This window comes from Catharus ustulatus, chromosome 2, assembly GCF_009819885.2.
Source record: "Catharus ustulatus isolate bCatUst1 chromosome 2, bCatUst1.pri.v2, whole genome shotgun sequence".
In the NCBI taxonomy this organism is placed as follows: domain Eukaryota; kingdom Metazoa; phylum Chordata; class Aves; order Passeriformes; family Turdidae; genus Catharus; species Catharus ustulatus.
Window position 1 is genome coordinate 50,276,863 of NC_046222.1, and position 21,910 is coordinate 50,298,772.

General features: G+C 41.7%; 1 protein-coding gene across 3 annotated transcripts in view; it reads right to left on the minus strand.

Moving 5' to 3' along the window:
- ATP8A2 (ATPase phospholipid transporting 8A2) overlaps window positions 1-21,910 on the minus strand; it is a 338,953-nt gene that overhangs the window by 141,580 nt on the left and 175,463 nt on the right. For all 3 annotated transcript variants that reach the window (XM_033051234.1, XM_033051235.1, XM_033051236.1), the window contains 2 exons: window positions 14,493-14,676; window positions 10,319-10,429 (listed from right to left, as the gene is read on the minus strand). In XM_033051234.1, the coding sequence (XP_032907125.1) occupies window positions 10,319-10,429; window positions 14,493-14,676 (295 nt within the window). The remainder of the gene's footprint in view (window positions 1-10,318; window positions 10,430-14,492; window positions 14,677-21,910) is intronic.

Here is a 21,910-nt window from a genome sequence, read left to right on the forward strand (position 1 = left end):
GCTGTGCAAAAAGAACTGCAGCAAATTCCTTTTCACACCTAGGCTAAGCAGTGTTTTTAAATACAATGATAACATCTGAGTAACTGCAGCAGATACAGCTAATTGAGTAGAAATAATTCTGCTTCTCTCTCCCCTGGAAAACTGAAGTCTCCCAGTCTGTATTTAAGTAACAGAACCCACACATTCAAATGGCCATTTTAATGCCAGTGCCTCCAAGATTAACAGGAGAATTAGATTCACTGTTCCAAATTGTCAGCAGTCACTGGCACCAGGGCAAGTCCTCCTCAGCCTCCTTTCTAAGCATTGTGTATTACCATTCTCAAAAACACCACAACAGGACCTGAGGGAATGGCCTGAAGCTGTGTCAGGGGAGGTTTAGGTTGCATATTAGGAAAAGATTCTTCACCCAGACGGTGTTTGGGCACTGGAACAGGCTGCCCAGGGAAGTGGTCACAGCACCACCCTGACAGAGCTCAAAGTGTTTGGACAGCTCTCTCAGGCACATGGTGTGAGTCTCTGGGGGATACCCTGTAAAGGGCCAGAAGCTGGACTTTGATGGTCTTTGCAGGTTACTTCCAACTCAGCTGATTCTATGATTCTATGAAAGGCAAGTAAATTGCTGTAGAAATGAATTTTGAAGATTGGTATTTGGAGTAATGAGGTACAGGTAGAAATGGAGAAACCTCACATCTTCAGCATGACAGCCCCATGGCTTATCTAGCAAAAAGCAAAACAAACAAAAAACCCTGCTCCACATATGCAATATGCATAGAACCCTACTTTGCTCTCAGTTATTCCCATGAAGATGAGGAATGAAATGGACTAAAGGAAGTCCATTTATAGGGATACAGGCCAGAAGGAAAATCAGCACCCAAAGGATATATTTGTGAATAGATGTATTACCATCAATGTATCTGCAGTGTTGGATTTTTAAAAAATTCTCTCAAAATCACCCCTTCAGTGCAGAACAGCATTGCTAAACTCAGCATTCAAGTGCTAAGCACAAGTAACTCCATTATATGGTTTATTTACAATTTCAACACCAATAAAAATTTGAAATTTAGCATTCTCTGTTCCAACAAGTAATGTCATGTGCACTAAATTAGCCAAGATGAAAGCATCATTTATTTTAAAAATATTTTTTATTAAAACATGGGGTTATCCAATACTGAGTCAGAGCAGACAAGTCAATGCTCAAGTCCATAAGAGGAGTCGTATTTTATGTGATAACTTTTGGCTTTTGGAAAGAAAGTAGGGCTGAAATTATCAACAATGAACTCTTGAATTTCAAATCTGGTTTTGTGATGGAAAAAAAACTAGATTTGGATCTTCCTAACTTTCATAACATAGGTTTATCTTCCCTAGTAAAAACTTCTTCACATTAGGTTCTCTCTCTCTTCTAAACATGAACTTGCGTTTTTGTTGGTGACATAGTTAAAGTGAAAAAACATTTACTGATTACAGGATTTTGGTTTTGAAGAACACACTGTTCTGGAGATGACTAAATATTTCACATTGAATGTCCTCTAATGCAGACAATTACAATATCATTGCTTTGATATAAGCCCACCAAATTAAGAATCTAAGATTTTTCACACCAAATTAAGCATACATTTTACCAAGGCAGGGGGAAATCACTGTGCCATTCATATTCGTCTTATGCAAATGTACACAACAAATGGATACAGGCGCTTGACATACTCTGTGTCCAATAAAATAAAGAATAGATCTCTTCTTGAAGTGTGTCATGAACCTGATCGGCGTTTCATCAAGAGATTTTGCGACCATGCAAAGGAACCGGATTTATAATTTATAATATCTAGAATGTTAAAAAATTACAGGTTATGTTGATTGCAGGGTGTAATCAAGGCAGTGCTCATAAATTGAGAGCAATGCTGATAGTTCCATCATGCCTGGAAAGAAATCAAACCCAGGCACTACATAGCTGTGCCAATTTGGTTTTCTGGGAAGATGGAGTGCACTCTCACGATTCACTGTGCAGTGCATAGCACTACAAAAGCAAAGGAAAATTAGTGCGGATTTATCTTCATGACTGATTCCTTGCAAACCCTTGGGATTAACATGCTCAATTAGGAAGCCAAAAAACAAGAAGTCAATAATGGATTAAGGTTGATGAGATCAGCCTATACACAATGCTGAATTTCTTCAGACAAGAAGGGGGTTGAAACAGAGAATAAATTGTCAGTATCAGCATATAAACCAGGTACTGTGAAGAGTTCAGATATATATTTTAGGAATAAATTGCAAAGCACTATCTGGACAATTTTGGATTAGATTGGAAAATTGTATTTCACAATACTCCAAGAACTTTGGCAGACTCCTGTTTCCTGTAACTACTGCTACTAAAGAATGTTCTCTTGAATTGGAGCCTGCAATCAGCTTTTTTGGTGGGCAGGAAGGGGACAGTGTTTTGTGCTGCCCTGAGTCTTCTCAATGTTAAATCTGTGTACAAGGCTGATGAAGAGTACAAGAGAAAAATAAGCACATATGTAAGACCTGTTTTTCCATAAATTATCAAAATACAATGCTGAGTTTCACAAGCTTTGTTCCTCACACTGTGCTCATTCCTGTGTTTTCCATGTCTTCCAAGTCCTGTACTATACCCTCCATAAATATTCTGCACTTTTCGAACTGATTAACATTACCTGAGCTGAGAAGTTTGGAATTCTTTTCTTTTACATGTTTCAAAAACAATAAAAACAGACCACAAAACATTCTCTTTCTGGATAGGATTCAGTTACCTAAAGACAGACCTCTCAGTACTGCTGCTTTAGACAGGTGATGTCACAGGTCCTGTGATGTATCTGCCAGTCCCATCATGTTCTCCGTGAGTCCAGAGCCTCCACAAAAGTTATCCACATGGACACTATATGCATTTCTCTCAGACATCTAATTTAAACTTGATACCAATCTTAAGGACACTGAATCTCACCTTTTGTCTACCTGAAAGCACCTGTCTACAGAGAGTAAGTTACTTATTCAGGATTTGGATATTGGATTCATTGTGGAAATCCAAATCTAGATTGCCAAATGATATAACAGGGAAGTCACACACACATTCCTCCTTTGCTTCACCATGACAGGAGCATTATGCTAAGCTTACCACACCAACTGAGTACATGCACAGAAGTAACAATTACTGAATGCCTGCTTGCATTTCAAGTATTTGAACAGGAAACTGAGTAATTTGAATAAACAGCTAGCTGCCTTTATTCTTGTTATCCTTGTTAGAAAGTTTTGCAACCAGATGTTCTTATCCTTAATTTAACACTGGGGGGAAAGACTGCTCTTATTTTTTAAGAAAGTTGCCTTATATGACAACAGTTACAGCACTTCAGTCCTCAATTTACTGAAAAAAACCCTATGCTTAAGGTTTTCTATTACCCAGCTGTAACCTAAGAGTGGCAAAGTCAGTTGGAAACAGAAAGCACAGAGATGTAGATAAAAGCCAGATCATATAAATCAGGGATAAGCACACAGAAGCATTAGAGCTGTATAGTTTTTATTACCATAACAGATATACTCATTCCTGCTTGCCATTTGGAGAAGAGAGTTGAAATTCCCATGCCTGCTTTCCATATTTTTAAAATACTTGCTGTGTTTGATGGAAAAGCAAGAAAACAGGAAAAAACAAATGCAAGGTCTCATGCGGCAACATTTCATGTGTAGTTCTGCAGCCTGTGCTATCAGCTTGTCTGAAGTGGTAACCACTAAGAGTCCATGGAGCACTTAACACCTCTCTCTCACTGCCAAACCTTGCCCACTCACAAAATCACATCTTATTTAAAAGCATGTTTCTCTAGGTATTGTGTTTACTCAGAGCTTCTGAAACTTAGAAATTTAGCTCTAGAAAAAAAAAGATTGTATTAATGTTTAGTATGTTTATCTTGCTTGTTTAACATTGCTCACAGATTAGACTTCCTTTTCAGCACCTGCAAAGAAACAGCTTTCTAATCTAGGTTTACAATTTATCTCTGGATTCTTAAAGTAGAAATTAAAATTATGCAGCAATCAAGATACGTACATAATACTCTCCCCTTCCCACTTGCCATTGATTTCTCTCTCATGTCCCTACACTGTCAGACCTTGACACAAGGGCCATCTATTCCCACCCTCGACTCATTCAGCAATACACAATAGAAAAGTGCTTCATATTAAGTACGTTTCAAAAAACCAACGTGTTCCAGTGAAGTACTGAGCACATTTTTCCTGCACACTGAGTTGGCCTGAAAGCTATCTTCCATGCTACCGTTTCCACAGAACCATTCCCAAAGGTCTTGAACTCTTACCTGGTATTTCTGATAGCACCTTTGATCTTGCTGTGTTTCTACTTCTCCGAGCATGACATGAAAGCAACATTCCTGTATTCTTTTACATTTGAAATCAGCTATATTTCAAAGCTCTGATGTCAACAGGACAATTTTATATCATCTCCAGTTAAATATATCTGCTCAACAGATGTGAAACAGAACTTTTGTTTCACTACTCAGTTTGAAGCCAGCTACATAAGTAATTGAACAAAGTGGTATTTGTGAGTATGTCCATTTGACTTGTCTGTCAAATGTTTAGAAGCCGAAACCCTGTCACTAATCTTCTGCCTCAGGATGATGCCGAATGGTTGGTTTTCCTCAGAAACAGATTTAGTGCACACTGCTGGTGCATGCAGACATGGAAAATACATGAATGGACACCAAAGAGAGGGTTTTATATTTGCATTTCATCCCTGCAGCCATCTTGGTAGCTTTCCATGTAGATTCCCCTGCCATTCTTGGGACAGACCCAGCATGGATAGTCAAGACTGGGGAAGAAGCAGCAGTTAATCCAAACAGCTCTGTGGATAGAAACGCTATATTCTGCGCCCCTTTTAATAGGTGACTCCATAAGTAAGGGAACCTCAATTTTATATGTTGAAACACCTGGGCAACAGTGATATACAAGGGTTCAGGAATTGGGCTAAGAACCACACCAAAAGGACTTGAATTTCCAGGATCTGCTTCTCTTTATGCTTTTTATTTATACTTCACTTAGCTCTGTATTTTCAAAAATCAAGGGGAGAAATCAAGAGAACAGCAGGAGGACAGGGATGAAGAAATGGTAAAGGAGAGACCAGGCTACATAAAGGAGAGGAACAGAATTTCCAGTAGTTAAGCTAAGACAAAATCTTCGCAGATTTCACTAAACTTTATTACTTTGATGACTTAAAATTCACCTCTTGAAAAATACTAGGACAGCCTACTCAAGAGAGAGCGAAAATACACTCTCATCTCCATTGCCCCTGCAATCACTAAACCACAAGACCAGCTGTCTGCTACACCATCTGTCTAGCTGCATGGAACTACGTCCATACAGGCACACATTTTAGTCATCACAGCAGCTGAAAACAGTTCCTGGGACCCCAACTCTCCACAAATAATCAAACATTGCAGAAAGGTAAGCACCAGCCTTAACCCCACAGCACCTCCTAGGAGTAAAGTCCATGACAACAATTACCCGAGTATATTTTTCACAAAACTCCAAATTCTGCATTTTAACCCAGAACTCTAAAAAAGCTGGAAAATCCAGTGTTTCAGAGGTACAACACTTTGGATCCTCCAGGTTTAAGTGTACATAACTGGTATCAAGATGAACTTCTAATGTATGAGGGGTTTTAGTATACCAACATTGGGATGCTAGGAAAAGAGACGACAATATGCTCTTCTCAAGCCTTTATCATGGTTTAAGTACAGTAATTTCACGATTATAAGCTGCACTGAGTATAAGCCGCACTTCTAGGTGCCAGCAACTTTTCATTCTTTGTCCATCTATTAGCCGCACCTGATTATAAGCCGCGCGTTACAATACAGAGTGTGATAAAAGGTATCACCATCTGTTGAGGGTGGGGGCAGTAATCCTTATCTCCATGGGAGATATTATCTGCTAACGGGCCATCCATTGAAACCAGGTGAGGCATTGTTCTTTATCTTTCAACAACCCATCCTTCCTCCAGTGAATCATTTTCTGCTAATGGCCCATTGAGTCCCACTGTGGGACTGATAAAATTATTGCATCCCATTGGAAGTTGCTCCAGCCAGAGGGGGAAGAGCCCAACATTTCTTACCAAGATAAAAACAGAGGTTTTGGGACACTAAGGGAGCCCCTTTCTCCACTGGACTCCAGAGCAAAACCGGATTTCTCCACATCACCACTGGACCACCAGAGGGAAACTGCACCTTCTACAGGAGCACTGCTCCAACTGAATCACATCTGTCACTGCAGGAGGATGCAGCCACCATTTAATGGGACTGCTACCAACACCCCGCCTGACAGGGTGTCAGGTTGTACTCTGACTTTGTCAGGGTTTGGAGTTTGTTTCTTTGTAGTACTGTATTTCTATTTTAATTTCCCTAGAAAAGAACTGTTATTCCTAATTCCCATATTTTTGCCTGAGAGCCCCTTGATTTCAAAATTACAATAATTTGGAGGGAAGGGGTTTGCATTCTCCATTTCAAGGAGAAGTTCTTGCCTTTCTCAGCAGACACCTGTCCTCCAAACTAAAACAGTGACTTTTTGTTCTTTGTCCGTATATAAGCTGCACCTGATTATAAGCCGCACTTTGGGTTCGGACCAAAATTTTAGTCCAAATGGTGCGGCTTATAATCGTGAAATTACTGTAAGTTAAATCTCAGTGCCTGAACTTGCATGCCTCTGTAAGCTCTGTCTAGATGTTCTGAGTGCCAAATTGTACCACCACCTCCTCCTTCTCTCTAGTATCTGCAAGTATCAGGGAACGAAAGTTATGATAGCACCAGAGCCTCTCTGCTGCAAAAGTCATTCATGTGAGCCTTACTATATCTATTCCTCAGGTGTTAAAACTCCACTGAAATAAAACAGATACAAGTAACAAAGGTATAACTGGCAGTCATATTCATGATGTGTTTTTTCATTCAACTGTATAAATATTTACTTACTACAATTCTTCTGAAGATACTTAGAAAGTAGCTCAAGTTCAAATCCCTGTTTCATTACAATGCTAAAAGGATATTCCCCACACATCACATATCCAAGCACAAAGTATGGGTAAATATTAAACTCATCCAGAGCACTGGGAAACAATCAGGAACACATAATATGCACAAGCAACAGTGCAGAAGTGCCAGGCATTTAACTACCATTCTCTCAAGTTGAAGGAGTTATTCCCTCATGGAGCATCTCTTTCATGAGCATCATTCCATACCACAAACTGATCAGCACTGCCAAACCTCACAGCACATACACAAAACAACCTTTCTTTCTTTGTGGAAAGCTAAGGAGGGAATTAAAGATCTCTTCTCTCTACCCTGTATCCCTAGGATACCAAAACTGGTGTCCCTTGGGTTTCCAGGCAATTTGGTTAGTTTTACAACGTTTTTGAGGGGAAATTCCTTAAGGCTGCTAGTAAAGGAAACTCACCAGGGAAAACCAAATTGAGTTCTTCCTGCTGCTGCAGGACGACAAAATTATTTCTGTCGCTTCATCTCCCTTAAAGCCTTAAACCTGATCCAAGCTTCTAAGCAGCACAAGCACAGAGAGGTAACTGAGGTGCAGCGCTGCATCTTGTAAGACATTTTTCAGTCCTCAGGTGTCAGATGGAACGGATTTGTCCTCAGTCATGGACGTGAGGAGACACAAAAGCTCATTTGGCTCAGGACAGTGTGCAGAAAGAACTGAACACAGCCTAAGACAGTGGAGAGAACCTCTGACCTCATATTCTCAGAGAAGACTTGGACGTTATGTATCACATAGAGATACCTGGCTAATAAAATTCCACCCTAGGGTAAAATAATTGAGCTACCTCAGGATGGAGGCCCCAGAGAACTTCACTTGTATTCAACCCCTTGCACAGCTGCTTATATGGGAAGGCATAGTTTTGCCATTCAACATTTGATGCAAAACTTAATTAACCTGTCAGACTATAGTAAAAGAAACAAAGACACATGGTGCTATAATAAGCCAGAAGCAGGACTTCTAAAACTAATTTTCAAACAGAGAAATGAATCCTAGCAGGAAATCAAGAAGCTATTAAGCATATTCTGAAAAGTTCAGGCAAAACCCCAACAACAGTCAGCCATGCTTGGTAAGAAATACACTTAGAAGAGTTCTTTTTAAAGCTCTTTATATTTTCTTTGCACAATAATAAATATTGTTATTGTCTCCAACAGCATGTAAAAACCTTTACTAAAACCATGATGTACAGGATAACAGCTAATTCAGAAATAGCACAGGAAAAGTGGAACAAGTTAGTGGACAATATTTTTTCCTCTAACATCATACACAGAAGATGATCAAACCCTGATGGAGTCAGGAATACTGACCACTGTGATCATGATATGACTTACTGAATAGCAAAATATTACTCAGTCACTATCTCCTCTAATTGATATAACTACTTGCCTAATTATAAATGTTGCAATTTTCTCTTAACCTCATTCATGGTTGCTCAACTGTACAGAGCAATAGAAAAGCTAATAAATATACGCACATATTAATAAAACTGATGAACATTGTGGAAATTGCTGTACCAAGTGATCACTTGATACTCAACTGATCAAACCACTGACTTCAAGTTCCTTGAGTATTTATAACTAGGTAAAAGCACATTATAAAATCCTTCTTGGTATATCCTAAATTCAAGACTATATTCTGTAGGATACACTCCTCTTAAGCATGCTGAAATGGAATGGCAGTAACAGTATTCAGCCCTCTTTAAAAATCAGTTTCAGTACTTGACATCTTCCAGCAAATTATTTTCTGGGATTCCAAGGAATAAAAACACAGTTATGTTTTAATAATTAAATCAAATAGCCCAATTAATTTTGCAAATGAATGATATTTACAAAATTATGTCATCCCTTTCTAAAAAACAAAGCAAACTAATTTCAGTTCCAGCTAATTTATAGTCTTTATAACTTGGAAGCAACACCTATAGTTTTGCGAAGTTTATTATTTACCTATTAAATGCTATTAAATAAACTTTAGCTTTAATTTTAGCCCCCAAATTCAAGTTTTTATAAATATAAGCACTAACTGAAATGTTTCCATGAATATAAAGATACAGTAATTTCATGAATACAAGCCGCACTGTTTTGACCAAAATTTTGCTCCCATACCGGGAATGTAGCTAATATTCAGGTGTGGCCAATATGTGAATAATTTTCTGACATTTTCAACCCTGGGAGTGCAAACCAAGTCAGTGCAAACTGCAAAGTCGAGCTCCTGCCAGTAAAACCCTGCATTTACGTGGTTGTTACAAATTGATACTCTGTTGCACGGCGGGTGGAGCTGCTCCGTGCAGGCAGCAGGGGGGGTGGGGAAGGCGGGGCAGCTCCCTCCGGCTGGCCCCGCGGCTCGGGGGAAGCAGGGGCAGCTCTCTCTGCTTGGCCCCACGGCTCAGAGGAAGCAGGGGCTCTCTCCTGCTTGGCCCCATGGCTCGGGGGAAGGCGGGGCAGTTCTCTCCTGCTGGCCCTGTGGTTCGGGGGAAGGTGGGCAGCTCTCTCCTGCTTGGCCCCGCGGCTCAGAGGAGGCAGGGGCTCTCTCCTGCCTGGCCCCGCGGCTCGGGGGAAGCAGGGGCAGCTCTCTCCGCTTGGCCCTGCGGCTCGGGGTGCTCCCGTCCCCGCGTGCCGCCGCCGCAGGAGCAGGCAGGCTACATCCCCGGCTCCCATGGCCGCCGCAGGTGCCGGCAGGCTCTGTGCCCCCCCTGCCGCCGAGTGGCAGCGCTGGGCTGGGGTGACCAAGCCCAGTGGTGGCGCGGGCCGGCCCCGAGCGGCTCCGCCGAGCGGCAGCGCCGAGCTGGGCCACCCAGCCCTGTCGGTAGCCCCGAGCCCTCATGGCCCGAGCCGAGCCAGTAAACCCCGCCCTGCCACGGTTCTGTTACTAATTGGCAACTTTGTTGCACGCGGGTCCTCGCTGCAAACACAGAGCGGCTTATACTCTGGTGCGGCTTGTGTATGGACAAAAACCAAAATGTTTGCCAACACCCAGCAATGCGGCTTATACTCAGTGCAGCTTGTATTCGTGAATTTACTGTACTTTCAATAAGAGTGTTTGTACAGGAGGAATGAACTTTGTCTCTGACCTCTCATATCCAAAGCTCTACAGTACTGAAAACCTCTGGTCTTTATAAACATTAAAAGATTCAAGTGAACTGATTTGAGGAGGGAAACTGAATTTGAAATTGTTAAACATGGGAAAAAAATGGCAGTTCTTCTTCTAGCTTTTCTAGTTACAAGAGATGATTTAAGGAATAAGCACCAGTAAGACCCATCCATTTAATTACTCTTACCTCAATAATATATAAAACCACATTTTTGTAGAAGCAGTACAGTATGCACTTGGTAACTCGATTGTAACTCCAAGCACCATGGACCAACAATAGCTTCTCCAAGTAGGAAAACTGAAAGACAGGAAAGAAGTGTTTACATACACAAAGAATTGCTAAAAAAAAATGATTGGAAGTAAATACCTGTCCTCAAGGAGAGAAAAAATCCTCAAATCAGCTCTGAAAGCTATTCAACTGCAACATTGAAACAGCTTAACAGAAGATACATTTGAAAAACAACTCTTAAAATACTTAATGCTAAATTCTTTTTTGTAGCAAAACTTCTGAAGGTTCTAAAAAGTGGTTTTAAACAGCAAAAAGGTTTCAATTGTTATCACCGTCCTGATAGCAAAATCAATGTTTCATGGCTTACAAGGTTCAGAATCTCCTTTCCCTGTGTAAAATGAACAATCTAATAATCAAAACTGTCTTGAGCTGAAATAAAATACACAAGAGGGGAACAAAAGTGGAAAAATAGATGCATTTATAGTGACTAGGTAACTACATTAACATTTTCTACACACAAAATGTATGTGATTATGTGTTATATAAAATATTGTATAAAGCAAAGTGCACTTGCCAAAAAGGGCAAGTAAATGAATCTTGTATAATTGTGTACCTTTTAATGCTAGTTTGAACCCCAGATGGAGTTCAAATTCAGAACTTTTGAAAATGGACTTTTATGGAGCCAGTGTTGTAATCCAGACTAGGAAATGCATAATTTTCTAGCCTTGGCTTTGTTAGTGAACCTTTTTATGACCTGCAGCATTCCTCTTCTGCCCAGTAACCCACAGCTCAAAGTGATGACAGTGTTTACTGTTTAGCATGTGTGTACCTGAAGGGATCTTGGGCACTAAGGTAATTATTTGCTTTGCTTCCTTTTCCACTAAGTAAGTGACTTGACAGGAAAATCCCAACTTCCTAAATTTAGATTCTAGATCATTTATTTTAACCAAAACTTATTTGAAATTGAAAGCAACAGTAATGAGTTAGGACTGCCATGAGGCAGCTCTGCTCCCATGCTTTCCAGCAATTAAATCACTGAACCACAAATCCTGTAAGCACAGCCTCTCTCCCATGCATCAGCAACCCAGATTTGTTGGGATATGCCAGCAGAGAAGGAGAAAAAACAAAAGTGAACCAGGCTTCACTGTTCTCTGCTTAACTTGAGCTAGAGCTGTAACTGGGACACTCCCAAGGGAGTAGTTGACCTGTTAGACCCCTAATGCCTCAAGTTAATATCCAGGAAAGCTACAACTTATCAAAATCCCTACCAAAACACCACCAAGGTGATGGGAAACTTGCCACAATGTCCTTACAAGTGATCCCAAAGCCCGTGTGGAGAATAGTCAAGACACAACCTGAGAATTTCTCTGCTGAATCTAACAAGTGACCTTGAAAGCTCAAGTCAACAAAAATGCTACCATTAATTGCTCTTGTCTGTGCTCTCATGAAAATGAGTGCACTACAGAGCACAGCAAGGAAGATACTCAGAGCCTAAAGGACACAATGAGCCTGCTCGCCGGTGAAGAGTCCCATTAAGATATGGAAAAGAATTAGATTTGCTTTGATGCTGATATTGTGCAAATGCACAGCTGCTGGCACAGAGCAGTACAGACAGGGGCTCTACCAAAACACTGTCCTTGTTTGGATGTTCCTGTATTTACAGCATTTTGAATCAGCAGGGAACACTACGACCATCTCGTCAGCCTACCTGTGAAACTAAGTTTTTACAGTCATCTCTATATCAATGTTAGCATAACTTATTTTATACAGAGATTATCTTCTAGAATCTATCTTGGCTAAAGGATGAGGTGATGGCATGTTGCAGGGGCTTTAGGACAGTGAAAAGGCATCCACAAAACAGGCCAATTTTTCCAAAGAAGAAAATTGAAACAAGAACATTTGTTGAAGAAAGAAGCTTCCTTAATTAAGAAAAGGAAACAGTCCCTAGACACCAGATGTTCTCTGAATTAAGATGATAAACCTATTTACTGAGAAAAAAAGTTATTGAAATCTACTACCGTCTCTCTAACTAGTTAGGTCATTTGATTTGGGAATTCTCTAAATAGAGGTCACTCGTGCACAATCATTTCAAGGGAAAAGGATGATTCAAACAGATGCTCCTTGCACCTGTGGAAGCTATTTCAAGTGGAGTCAGACACAAGTTGGCTTTTTATTTTTGTTTGGTTTAGGCTTTGATTCTCCCTGGAATCCCAAATGAGCCTAAATAGAGACCCTCTCTTCTCTAAGTGCCTACTTCTGGCAGCACTGCATTTGAAATAGCATTTGAACATGAGATGCTACATTACAGTGGTCGTCTTAAATTACTCAATAAGAACATACTCTGCCTTCAAGGCATGCACATACAGTAATGTTTTAGTGGGAGTTATATGTCTTCACTGAAAGAAATACACTCCACAAAGATCAAGTTTTTCTTTTGAACACTAATTTACTTTTTTTTAAGTACATACTGCCACACAGTCTCCTCTACTGGAGGGATTTTTTTTGTATGTTTTATAATTTAATCAGTTCTACACAATCACAAAAAATATAGTTCCACCAATACGGAGTTTCACTAATTTCTGAACACTGCAATCCTGTGCCAGTGTCACCAGCTTTTATTTCATATTGAACTAGAAAGATTGGTTGTTATTGTCAATAACTTGCTGACTGAAATTTAAACCAAGAGCAACTCCCACATTCTAACACTAAACTAAACTACAGGGGGTTTTGATAATGCAAAAGCAACATGTCAACATGGAATTACTTCTCCAGAGTTAATGCTACTGTGACACAAAAGAAATTACATATGTAGGGCCGTGGCCTTCTATGGACAAAACTCTTGCTGCTTATGCTTAGTTACTAAAGCAGATGTAATAAATGATCTGAGGAAGTCCAAGTAAAGAGCATTCCATTAAGTTATACAGCAGAAGCTATATATAATCCATTGAAATTTAAAATGTAAAAGTCATTACAAGATACCAGAGACAACGACTATGGTAGTTCCTATACTGGTATATATTTGGGATATGCTACTGTTTATGACAGAAAAACTTCATAAAACTGCATAAAATTCTCAAGATAGATTTTGTGAAAGGTCTCATTCAAACCTGAAACCAAGTGTTCTTCATCAGAGGTCAGAACAGAGCAGCAATACAAGACTGCCACTTTGCTTCTCAGCAGGGTTAACAAAATAAACACTTATCTGTGCATACAGCAGCATTCTCCCTGCCTTTTCAAAATCTCACCTGCTACTGAAGCTACCAAAAGACAGTAATATTTCATTGCACTTCATAGAACAAATCTGACTACACCCTGCCAGAAGGGAACATCAGCTGATGCTCTGGTCACTGAGGAGACAAGGAATTGCCTTTGCTTCTGTCAGTTCAATCTGGTTTTGCCCTGCATTAGTCTCAAACATATAGAGCATCTCAGGTGTAAGTAGTGCTCAGAGGATATTCAGCAACTGAAGCATCTTTTTCCTTTCTGGTTTTTCTTTCAAAGTCTTGATTCTAAATTGTGGTTTCTTCAGCAAAACAAACAAACAAGGCTTGTAAGTCCTCTTTTTAGCTGAAGTAATCAGTTCTGAATTTGATGAACTAGTTTAAAAGCACTCACCCAAATTATGTTCAAAATAACATGTGTAAAAGGAAAATGTTGGCCAGCTCTCTAGAACTGTGATCAATTCTTGGATGCAACACAGGGAGTGGGGGGAAATAGAAATAGAGGAGACACCTCAAATTAAAAGATGACAGTCAAAGTCTCACACACCTGGTTATAGTACCCACTCATAGTAAGAGAACAGTTTGCACCAAGACAGATGAGTTATTTAAAAGCATACTAACACAAGCATCACAGAAAGTGCTTTCCCCTGATTACTGAAGAACCAAGATATTGTACAGTTGTCAGGAAGAAATTAAAACTTTGAAGAGAGGTGGAACTTTGCCCTGAAGAATACAAAATCATAACAAATCCCCAAAATACATCCCAAACACATTCTAGACAGCTGCCTGGAAAAGGAAGCAATCAGAGATGCTTCTGGCTTGAAGGTTAGGAGAAGCCAGTCGAGCACTACAGGGTTGCACAGTGCATGTCTCACAAGATGATATGGCAGTTGTTCATTCTTGCATCTGACCTGTGCAATGGCATAATCCGAGCAATTGGTTGCCTGCATGCCCTCATTGCCACTGATCCCCACTCCAACGTGAGCTGTCTGGATCATTCCTACGTCATTGGCACCATCCCCAATGGCAAGTGTTATGGCATTGACGTGTTTCTTGACCATGTCTACTATTTCAGACTTCTGTAGAGGAGATACTCTGAAAAGGAGAGAAAAAGGTGTCAGTTTCTCACATGCTGAGCTATGTGCCTTTCCCAAAAGAACAGCTGTAGCCTACATTTAGATGTAATCAAAGGCAGTTGCTGGGAAGTTCCTTTATTCAATAACTAAGCTTCAGAACCCATGCCAAACTATTTCAGAAGAAAAAAGTAGTTTTAAAAATAGTTTCACATTTACCTACTTGCTGATAGTTGATTAAAAAAAGACCAAATCTATGTGAAAGGTTTCAGAGCTTTTCCTTACCCAGCCCCTCCTAACTGGCGTAACACTGGTGATGTTATATAGGGAACATCTAAGTGAGTTTCCCCTTCAACTATGACAGCTTACAGATTAACAGTGCAGGCTTCCCTGCCTCCTGTCATCACTGTCAAGAAGGAGAAAGACCATATATACATGCAGAGATATTTTCAATGGTTTGCAAAAGATACTGCAGGTTTACTTTATTATTAAACCAGATCTGTTTAACATCTTTATTAATGATCTCAATGAGGGGATTGAGTACACCCTAAGTTTGTAGATAACACCAAGTTGGTTGAGAATATTGATCAGCTGGGGTGCAGGAAGGCCCTGCAGAAGAATCTGGACAGGCTGGATTGATGGACCAAGGGCAGTTGTATGAGGTTCAACAAGGCCAAGTGCTGGATCCTGCACTGGGGTCATACCAACCCCAGGCAGCACTACTGGCAGAGAAGCTGCCTGGCAGAAAAGGACCTGGGGGTGCTGGTCAACAGCACCTGAACATGATCCAGGGCGTGCCCAGGTGGCCAAGGAAGCCAATGGCATCCTGGCCTGGATCAGCAATGGTGCGGCCAGCAGGACCACGGCAGTAACCGTGCTCCTCTACTCACCACTGGTGTGGCCACACCTTAAACTCAGTTTTGGGTCTCTCAGTTCAGAAAAAACAATTGAGGAGTTTGAGCGTGTCCAGAGAATGGCAACAGAGCTGGGTGAGGGTCTGGAGCACAATCCTTATAAGGACCAGCTGGGGTAACTCTGATTTTTCAGCCTGAAGAAAGAGGCAGGGGTACATACTTAATCACCCACCACAAGGGAGATGGTACTGGCGTGGGGGTGTCTTCCCGCAGGTAAAAGATGATAAGAACACAAGGAAATGGCTTCAAGTTGTGCCAGGGGAGGTTTAGATTGTATTTGAGGGAAAAAATTAGGGAAAGGGTTGACCAGTATTGAAGCAGGCTGCCCAGGGAAGTGGTGGAACCACAACCCCCAGAGGTATTTAAAAGTTGTGTAGATGCAGCACTGAAGCACATCGTTTAGTGGTGGAATTGTCAGTTAGAATTATCCTGAAGGACTTTTCCAACCTTGATTCTACTCCCCCCTCCAGCTGACCTCCCCATTTCCCAGGCCATCGTTTCCATCTCAGACCATGTAGGTCAGATCAGAAAGCACAAGGCTGCTTCCTGATTTCACATGCGTCTTGTGTGCTGGTGCAACTCTGACCTCAGTGATGATGTTACTCAATTCCAACTCAAAAGACTGACTCCATGATATCTGAATATCCTTATCAGATCTACTGGCAGTTACTTTAAACTGGTTCTTCTCTCATATCAGTTTCAAGTCAATAAAAATTCATGGAATTCAGAGTTGAACTAATCTAAACCTAAAAGTGAAAAAATACTCAGGACTAGTTTTCTAAATTGGATAAGACACCCAAAATGCCCTTTTGTCATGGCAAAGGTAGATCAGATTACCAAATCATATGAGGTATTTTGAAAATACCTACATGTAGATTAAATATTTCCATTCTAACCCCATCTGTAAAAACAACCCTAATTCCTTTTACCATCAGTTTTAGTTAAAGTTCCAAATTATTTTGTATTTCCTTAAATAAAGCCTTAGACAAAACTTTTCCACATCTCAAGTCAGCCACATACCACTCAAAAAAATGTAACTGATATCTAAAAGCTTTACTATTAAAACAGGAGGGGAATAGGGAGTTTGGGGAATAGGGGAGACAGAGGTTTTTTACATGGCATTTATTTTTCAGAGTTTACATCCTCTGAGACCAACTAAAATAGCTATTTAATACACTCATCTGGATCACTGCTGATCAAAAAAAAAGTAGAGTTATCTTGTTCAGCATTACGCTTTATGGCCTTGGTTTTGTTTAGTAAATACCTAAATAGGTGTTTTATTAGTAAATCACTTTTAAATTAACTTGATGAGTAATTTAGGGAAAAAGAAGTTTGCAAAGCTCAAACTACACATGTGAATGAAACCACCTGAGAAGTCTAGCAGTTGTCCTGTTCCTAAAAGCCAAATACAGGAAAAAGTTGACTAAACCATAAAATTTACTTTTATTAAGCACTCCACTACCTGGCAGTGAAAACACCACTTGGCACTGTAGAGGCCCAGTTAAATTACCAACACAAAACGCCAACACACCAACCTATGGAGCACAAAAGGTGTTGGTTTTAAATTATAAATGAGCTCTGAGTATCATCTACACCAAATTTTAACTTTTCTCTCATACATGCACACACATACAATCCTCCCTTTCCCCCAGTACTCACATAATAAAATGGTAAAGCATGGAGCAAGAAGTCAAAGGGACTTCACACCATAAAATGGGAACTCCAGAGGGACTTGGGGCCAGTTGTGGAGGGTTTGGATTGATAAGTGCACAAACCCCCATTATCAGCCCCAGGGGCATCTCCAGTACACAGGACCAAATACTTTTGGGGGTCCCCTCATGCAATTATTTCTTCACAACAAAGTACTGCACATATCTGCTAACAGCCTTCTAAGACATACACTTCTCTTGGAATTTCAACTTATGTTCAATTACAGTAATTTCACGATTATAAGATGCATCTGATTATAAGCGGCACGTCCGGATGTCGGCGAATGTCTTGGGTTATAATACAGAGTGTGATAAAAGGTATCTATTCTATCACCATCTGTTGACCATGGGGGCAGTGATCCTTATCTCAACGGCAGATATTCTGCTAATGGGCCATCCATTGAAACCAGGTGAGGCATTGTTCTTTATCTTTTCAAAACTCATCCTTTCTCCAGGGAGTCATTTTCTGCTAATGGCCCATTGAGTCCCACTGTGGGACTGATAAAATTACTGCATCCCATTGGAAGTTGCTCCAGCCAGGGGGAAGAGCCCAACATTTCTTACCAAGATAAAAACAGAGGTTTTGGGACACTAAGGGAGCCCCTTTCTCCACTGGACTCCAGAGCAAAACCGGATTTCTCCACATCACCACTGGACCTCTGGAGGGAAACTGCACCTTGTACAGGAGCACTGCTCCAGCTGAATCACATCTGTCACTGCAGGAGGATGCAGCCACCATTTAATGGGACTGCTACCAACACCCTGCCTGACGGGGTGTCAGGTTGTACTCTGACTTTGTCAGGGCTTGGAGTTTGTTTCTTTGTAGTACTGTATTTCTATTTTAATTTCTCTAGAAAAGAACTGTTATTCCTAATTCCCATATCTTGGCCTGAAAGCAAAATTATTATTTCAAAATTATAATAATTTGGAGGGAGGGGGTTTACATTCTCCATTTCAAAGAGAAGTTTCTGCCTTTCTCAGCAGACACCTGTCCCCCAAACTAAAACAGCAACTTTTCCTTCTTTGTCCATATATAAGCTGCACCTGATTATAAGCCGCACTTTGGGTTCGGACCAAAATTTTAGTCAAAATGGTGCAGCTTATAATCATGAAATTACTTCAGTTACATAGTTAATAGAAATATCTGAGAAGTACCTTGTTTCCAAATATGCTTAAAAGAGCAGGGGAAGGAAAAAAGACAAAATGTGCACAGCATCTCTGACTCTGTAGTTTAAACTTGCTGCTTGTCTACAGACACATCAGACATAACCAGAATGTGGCAGAGATGCTCAAGTTTGTTCTAATGCAGTTCAGCTGGGACATGTCAAGCAAACTACTGCAGCCTGTGCTCATTTTTGTGCCTACAGTGTAGGTGTGGTTTCAGACTTTAAGTCAACTTTGCCATTAACGACCCATCATTTGGCAAGTCAAGGGAATGTCTCTATAAAAATGCATTTATCAGCTACATAATGCACACAGAGTATGCTTTTACTGTCTTGACCAAATGAAGTTAATTATATGCACAGTTATGTAGCACCCAGTTAATGTTTAGCATGCCTATACGCTTACTAAAGTTAAATAAGCTACCAGAAATGCTACATGTGCATTTCAAATACCACAAATATTTATGGACTCAGTTTAAGAAGATGAAATCTAAGACAAGATTTCAGCACAAAGTGTTACTTGATTGTAGCTGTTTCTCCTGAACAGCAGCTCTACAACAAGCATCCTCTTCGACACTTCAACAGCAAGTAGAGCCCACAACTCTGGAGAACACATTTTGTTGCACACAGTACATTATCTATGAAAGCTGCAAATTGAGATATTACTGATTTCCTGAGGGGTTTTGCACTCATTGACTCAGCCTCCAAACCTCTTTTGCTCCTTATAATCTGTTTGGCACCAACATACTGCATTAGGTGACGTTAATCCCCTTAGCCAGATCATCAGAGCTGTGGTACAATTCTGCACATTTGATAAGCTCTACAGGAAGAAGTGAAGATTATAGCACAGGATACTCTTAAACTGCAGCTCCCCCAGGTATAGCCAAGTTCACAAAGATAATGGAGAAATGCACAAGTTCAAAGTAAAAGCCAAAAGGTAAGAACTAACTTCTGTGAAAAACCATTCTGCAGTGACAGAATTGGTACATATTATTCGAAGGAAGATCCCTGGCTTTCATTGCAGACCTCACTGCAACAGAATCAGGATGTAAGCCTTGCCTGGATATACACCCAAGTAAGAATTAAGATATGAATAAAGCATCAGTTGCATCAAAATTTTCTCCTTACTCTTGTATTCGCTCCCTGGTAAGACAAGCAGTGCTTCTTATAAAAGTTATTTGAGTGTCACTCAAGAGTTCACTAAAACATTTATACAGAAGTTACTTTTCATTGCCTCTGCTCAAAAAATGTCTTTGACAACAGATTCTCTCCTTTACACATACTTGAGGAAAAAAAAGTGGTTTCCATTGCCGCCACAACTGTAGCAATAGCTACAACCTGATAAGATCAAGTCTTCAGATTCTTGCTCAAACTCTTTCCCTGACAATCTGAATTTAGCCTACAGAGTCTACAAGAGAGCCTGAGGTCAAGACTTCACCTTTATGAAGTGCCTATCATTCAGCATCTGGCTGTGCAATATAAAGTGTCCATGGATGATGGCAGGGATACGTGAGGTTAGGTGCCAGTCATGCAGCAGAGCTGCTCCTTGCCCACCTCTGGGACTTCCTCCTTGCCCTTGAGAAAGCAAAAGCTAATATGAAAACCAGAAGGTTCTTGTCAGTCTCAAATCTACTTAGTCTTTATCAGCACCTTTAACAGATTAATACAGAAAAGCCTCTTCTTGCTGAAGAAGATGACTGATGCCTTCATATCACATTGCTTCCTCTGTAATGGGATGGGTAGAAGCAAGAGAGGGCCCAAAGAAACATACCTTGTGGAAAAGCTGTGAGAGAAATGCAGCCCAGAGACAGGGATTCTCTGAAAGATACTGACTAATTATCCTTAGGTTACTTAAATTCATAAGGAAACAGTGGAAGGAGGCAGGGGGCAAGTAGTTTTCACGTAACAACATGCTGTGTTGTTGTATCAGTAAATACCTTAAGGTCCCTCTTGAACTTTGAAGAGGCTCATGAAAAAATAGCACAGGGCACAGCACAGAGCAATAACACAGATGGTTTACAACAAGGATGTCAGGGGCTTCCCACTGACTTCTGCCAATCAAGTCCTAATGGCTTTGAACATTTCATTTGCATTTGCTTCTTTAGCTTGAATACATTTTTATGAGCAAAATTCTTACCTGATATGTTTTGTCTGTTCAGAAAAGTTCTATGTATATGATCTTGTCTTAGGTGCAAGGAGCAGGGAGCTGGACTTACAGGTCCCTTCAAAGCTGAGATATTCTACAATTCCACTCAGCATTTCACTGGGAGGTTTGTTCAGGCTTACTTTATTTTCTTGAGAGAATTTAAGCAAGATGAAAGATCTTTCAGTTCAAATTTTTTCATCGGGAATACTTTATGGGAAAACCAGAGCAATTAAAAAATTCTATCATAATTTAGTGAAAAGTTTCATTTCAAAAAAACAAAAACAATCAACAAAAAACAATTACAGTAATTTCACGAATACAAGCCGCACAAATTTGACCAAAATTTTGGTGGGAACCTGGAAGTGCGGCTAATATTCGAGGACGGCTAATACATGAACAAAATTCTAAAATCTGCCAACACGGAAGTGAGAGCCCGCGGCAGCCCCAAGCCAAGCTGGAGCCCGGCCGGCCCCAGCAGAGGTGGGAAAGCCTGGCAGAGGCGGGGCCAGCAGTGTGGGGGGCGGGCGGCTGAGCCCGGGCCAGCAGGGCGGGGCAGGGGGGCGGCAGAGCCCGGGCCAGCAGGGCGGGGGAGCCCGGGAGAACTGGGGCTAGCAGTGCAGGGGAGCATGGCAGAAGCAGGAAGCCCGGAGGGTGGGGCTGCCTGGCAGTGGGGGAAGCCCAGCAGAATCGGGGCCAGCAGCGTGGGGGAGCCCGGCGGTGCGGGGGCCTGCAGTGCCGGCCAGGGCGAGGAAACGCGGCGGCAGTGCAGACGGGAGGGGGCGGCCGGCGAGCCTGGCAGTGGCAGCAGCCCCACCGGCCTGGCGAGCAAACGCGGCAGTGGGGCGGCTGGCGTGCCTGGCAGCGGCGGCGGCGGCTGCCCCGCCGGCAGGGCGAGCAAACGCGGCAGCGAGGCGGTGCTGATGGGAGAGGGGGGACAGCGAGCCCAGCGGCGGCAGCAGCCCTCCAGCCAGGCGAGCAAACGTGGCAGCAGGGCGGTCGGTGTGCCTGGCAGCGGCGGCGGCGGCTGCCCCGCTGGCAGGGCGAGCAAATGCGGCAGCGAGGCGGTGCTGATGGGAGAGGGGGGACAGTGAGCCCGGCGGCGGCTGCAGCACCACCCGGCCGGCCCCGCCAAGCCGTGGCGCTGAGCTGGGCCACCCGGCCCCGTCGGCAACCATGAGCGGGCCAAGCCTGCCTGGCCCCGCCCCGAGCCAGTAAACCCCGCTATGCCGCGATCCTGTTACTAATTGGCCAATTTATGAAAGCTGCGCACGGATTCTCGCTACGAACGATAGTGCGGCTAATATTCGGGGTGCGGCTTATCTAT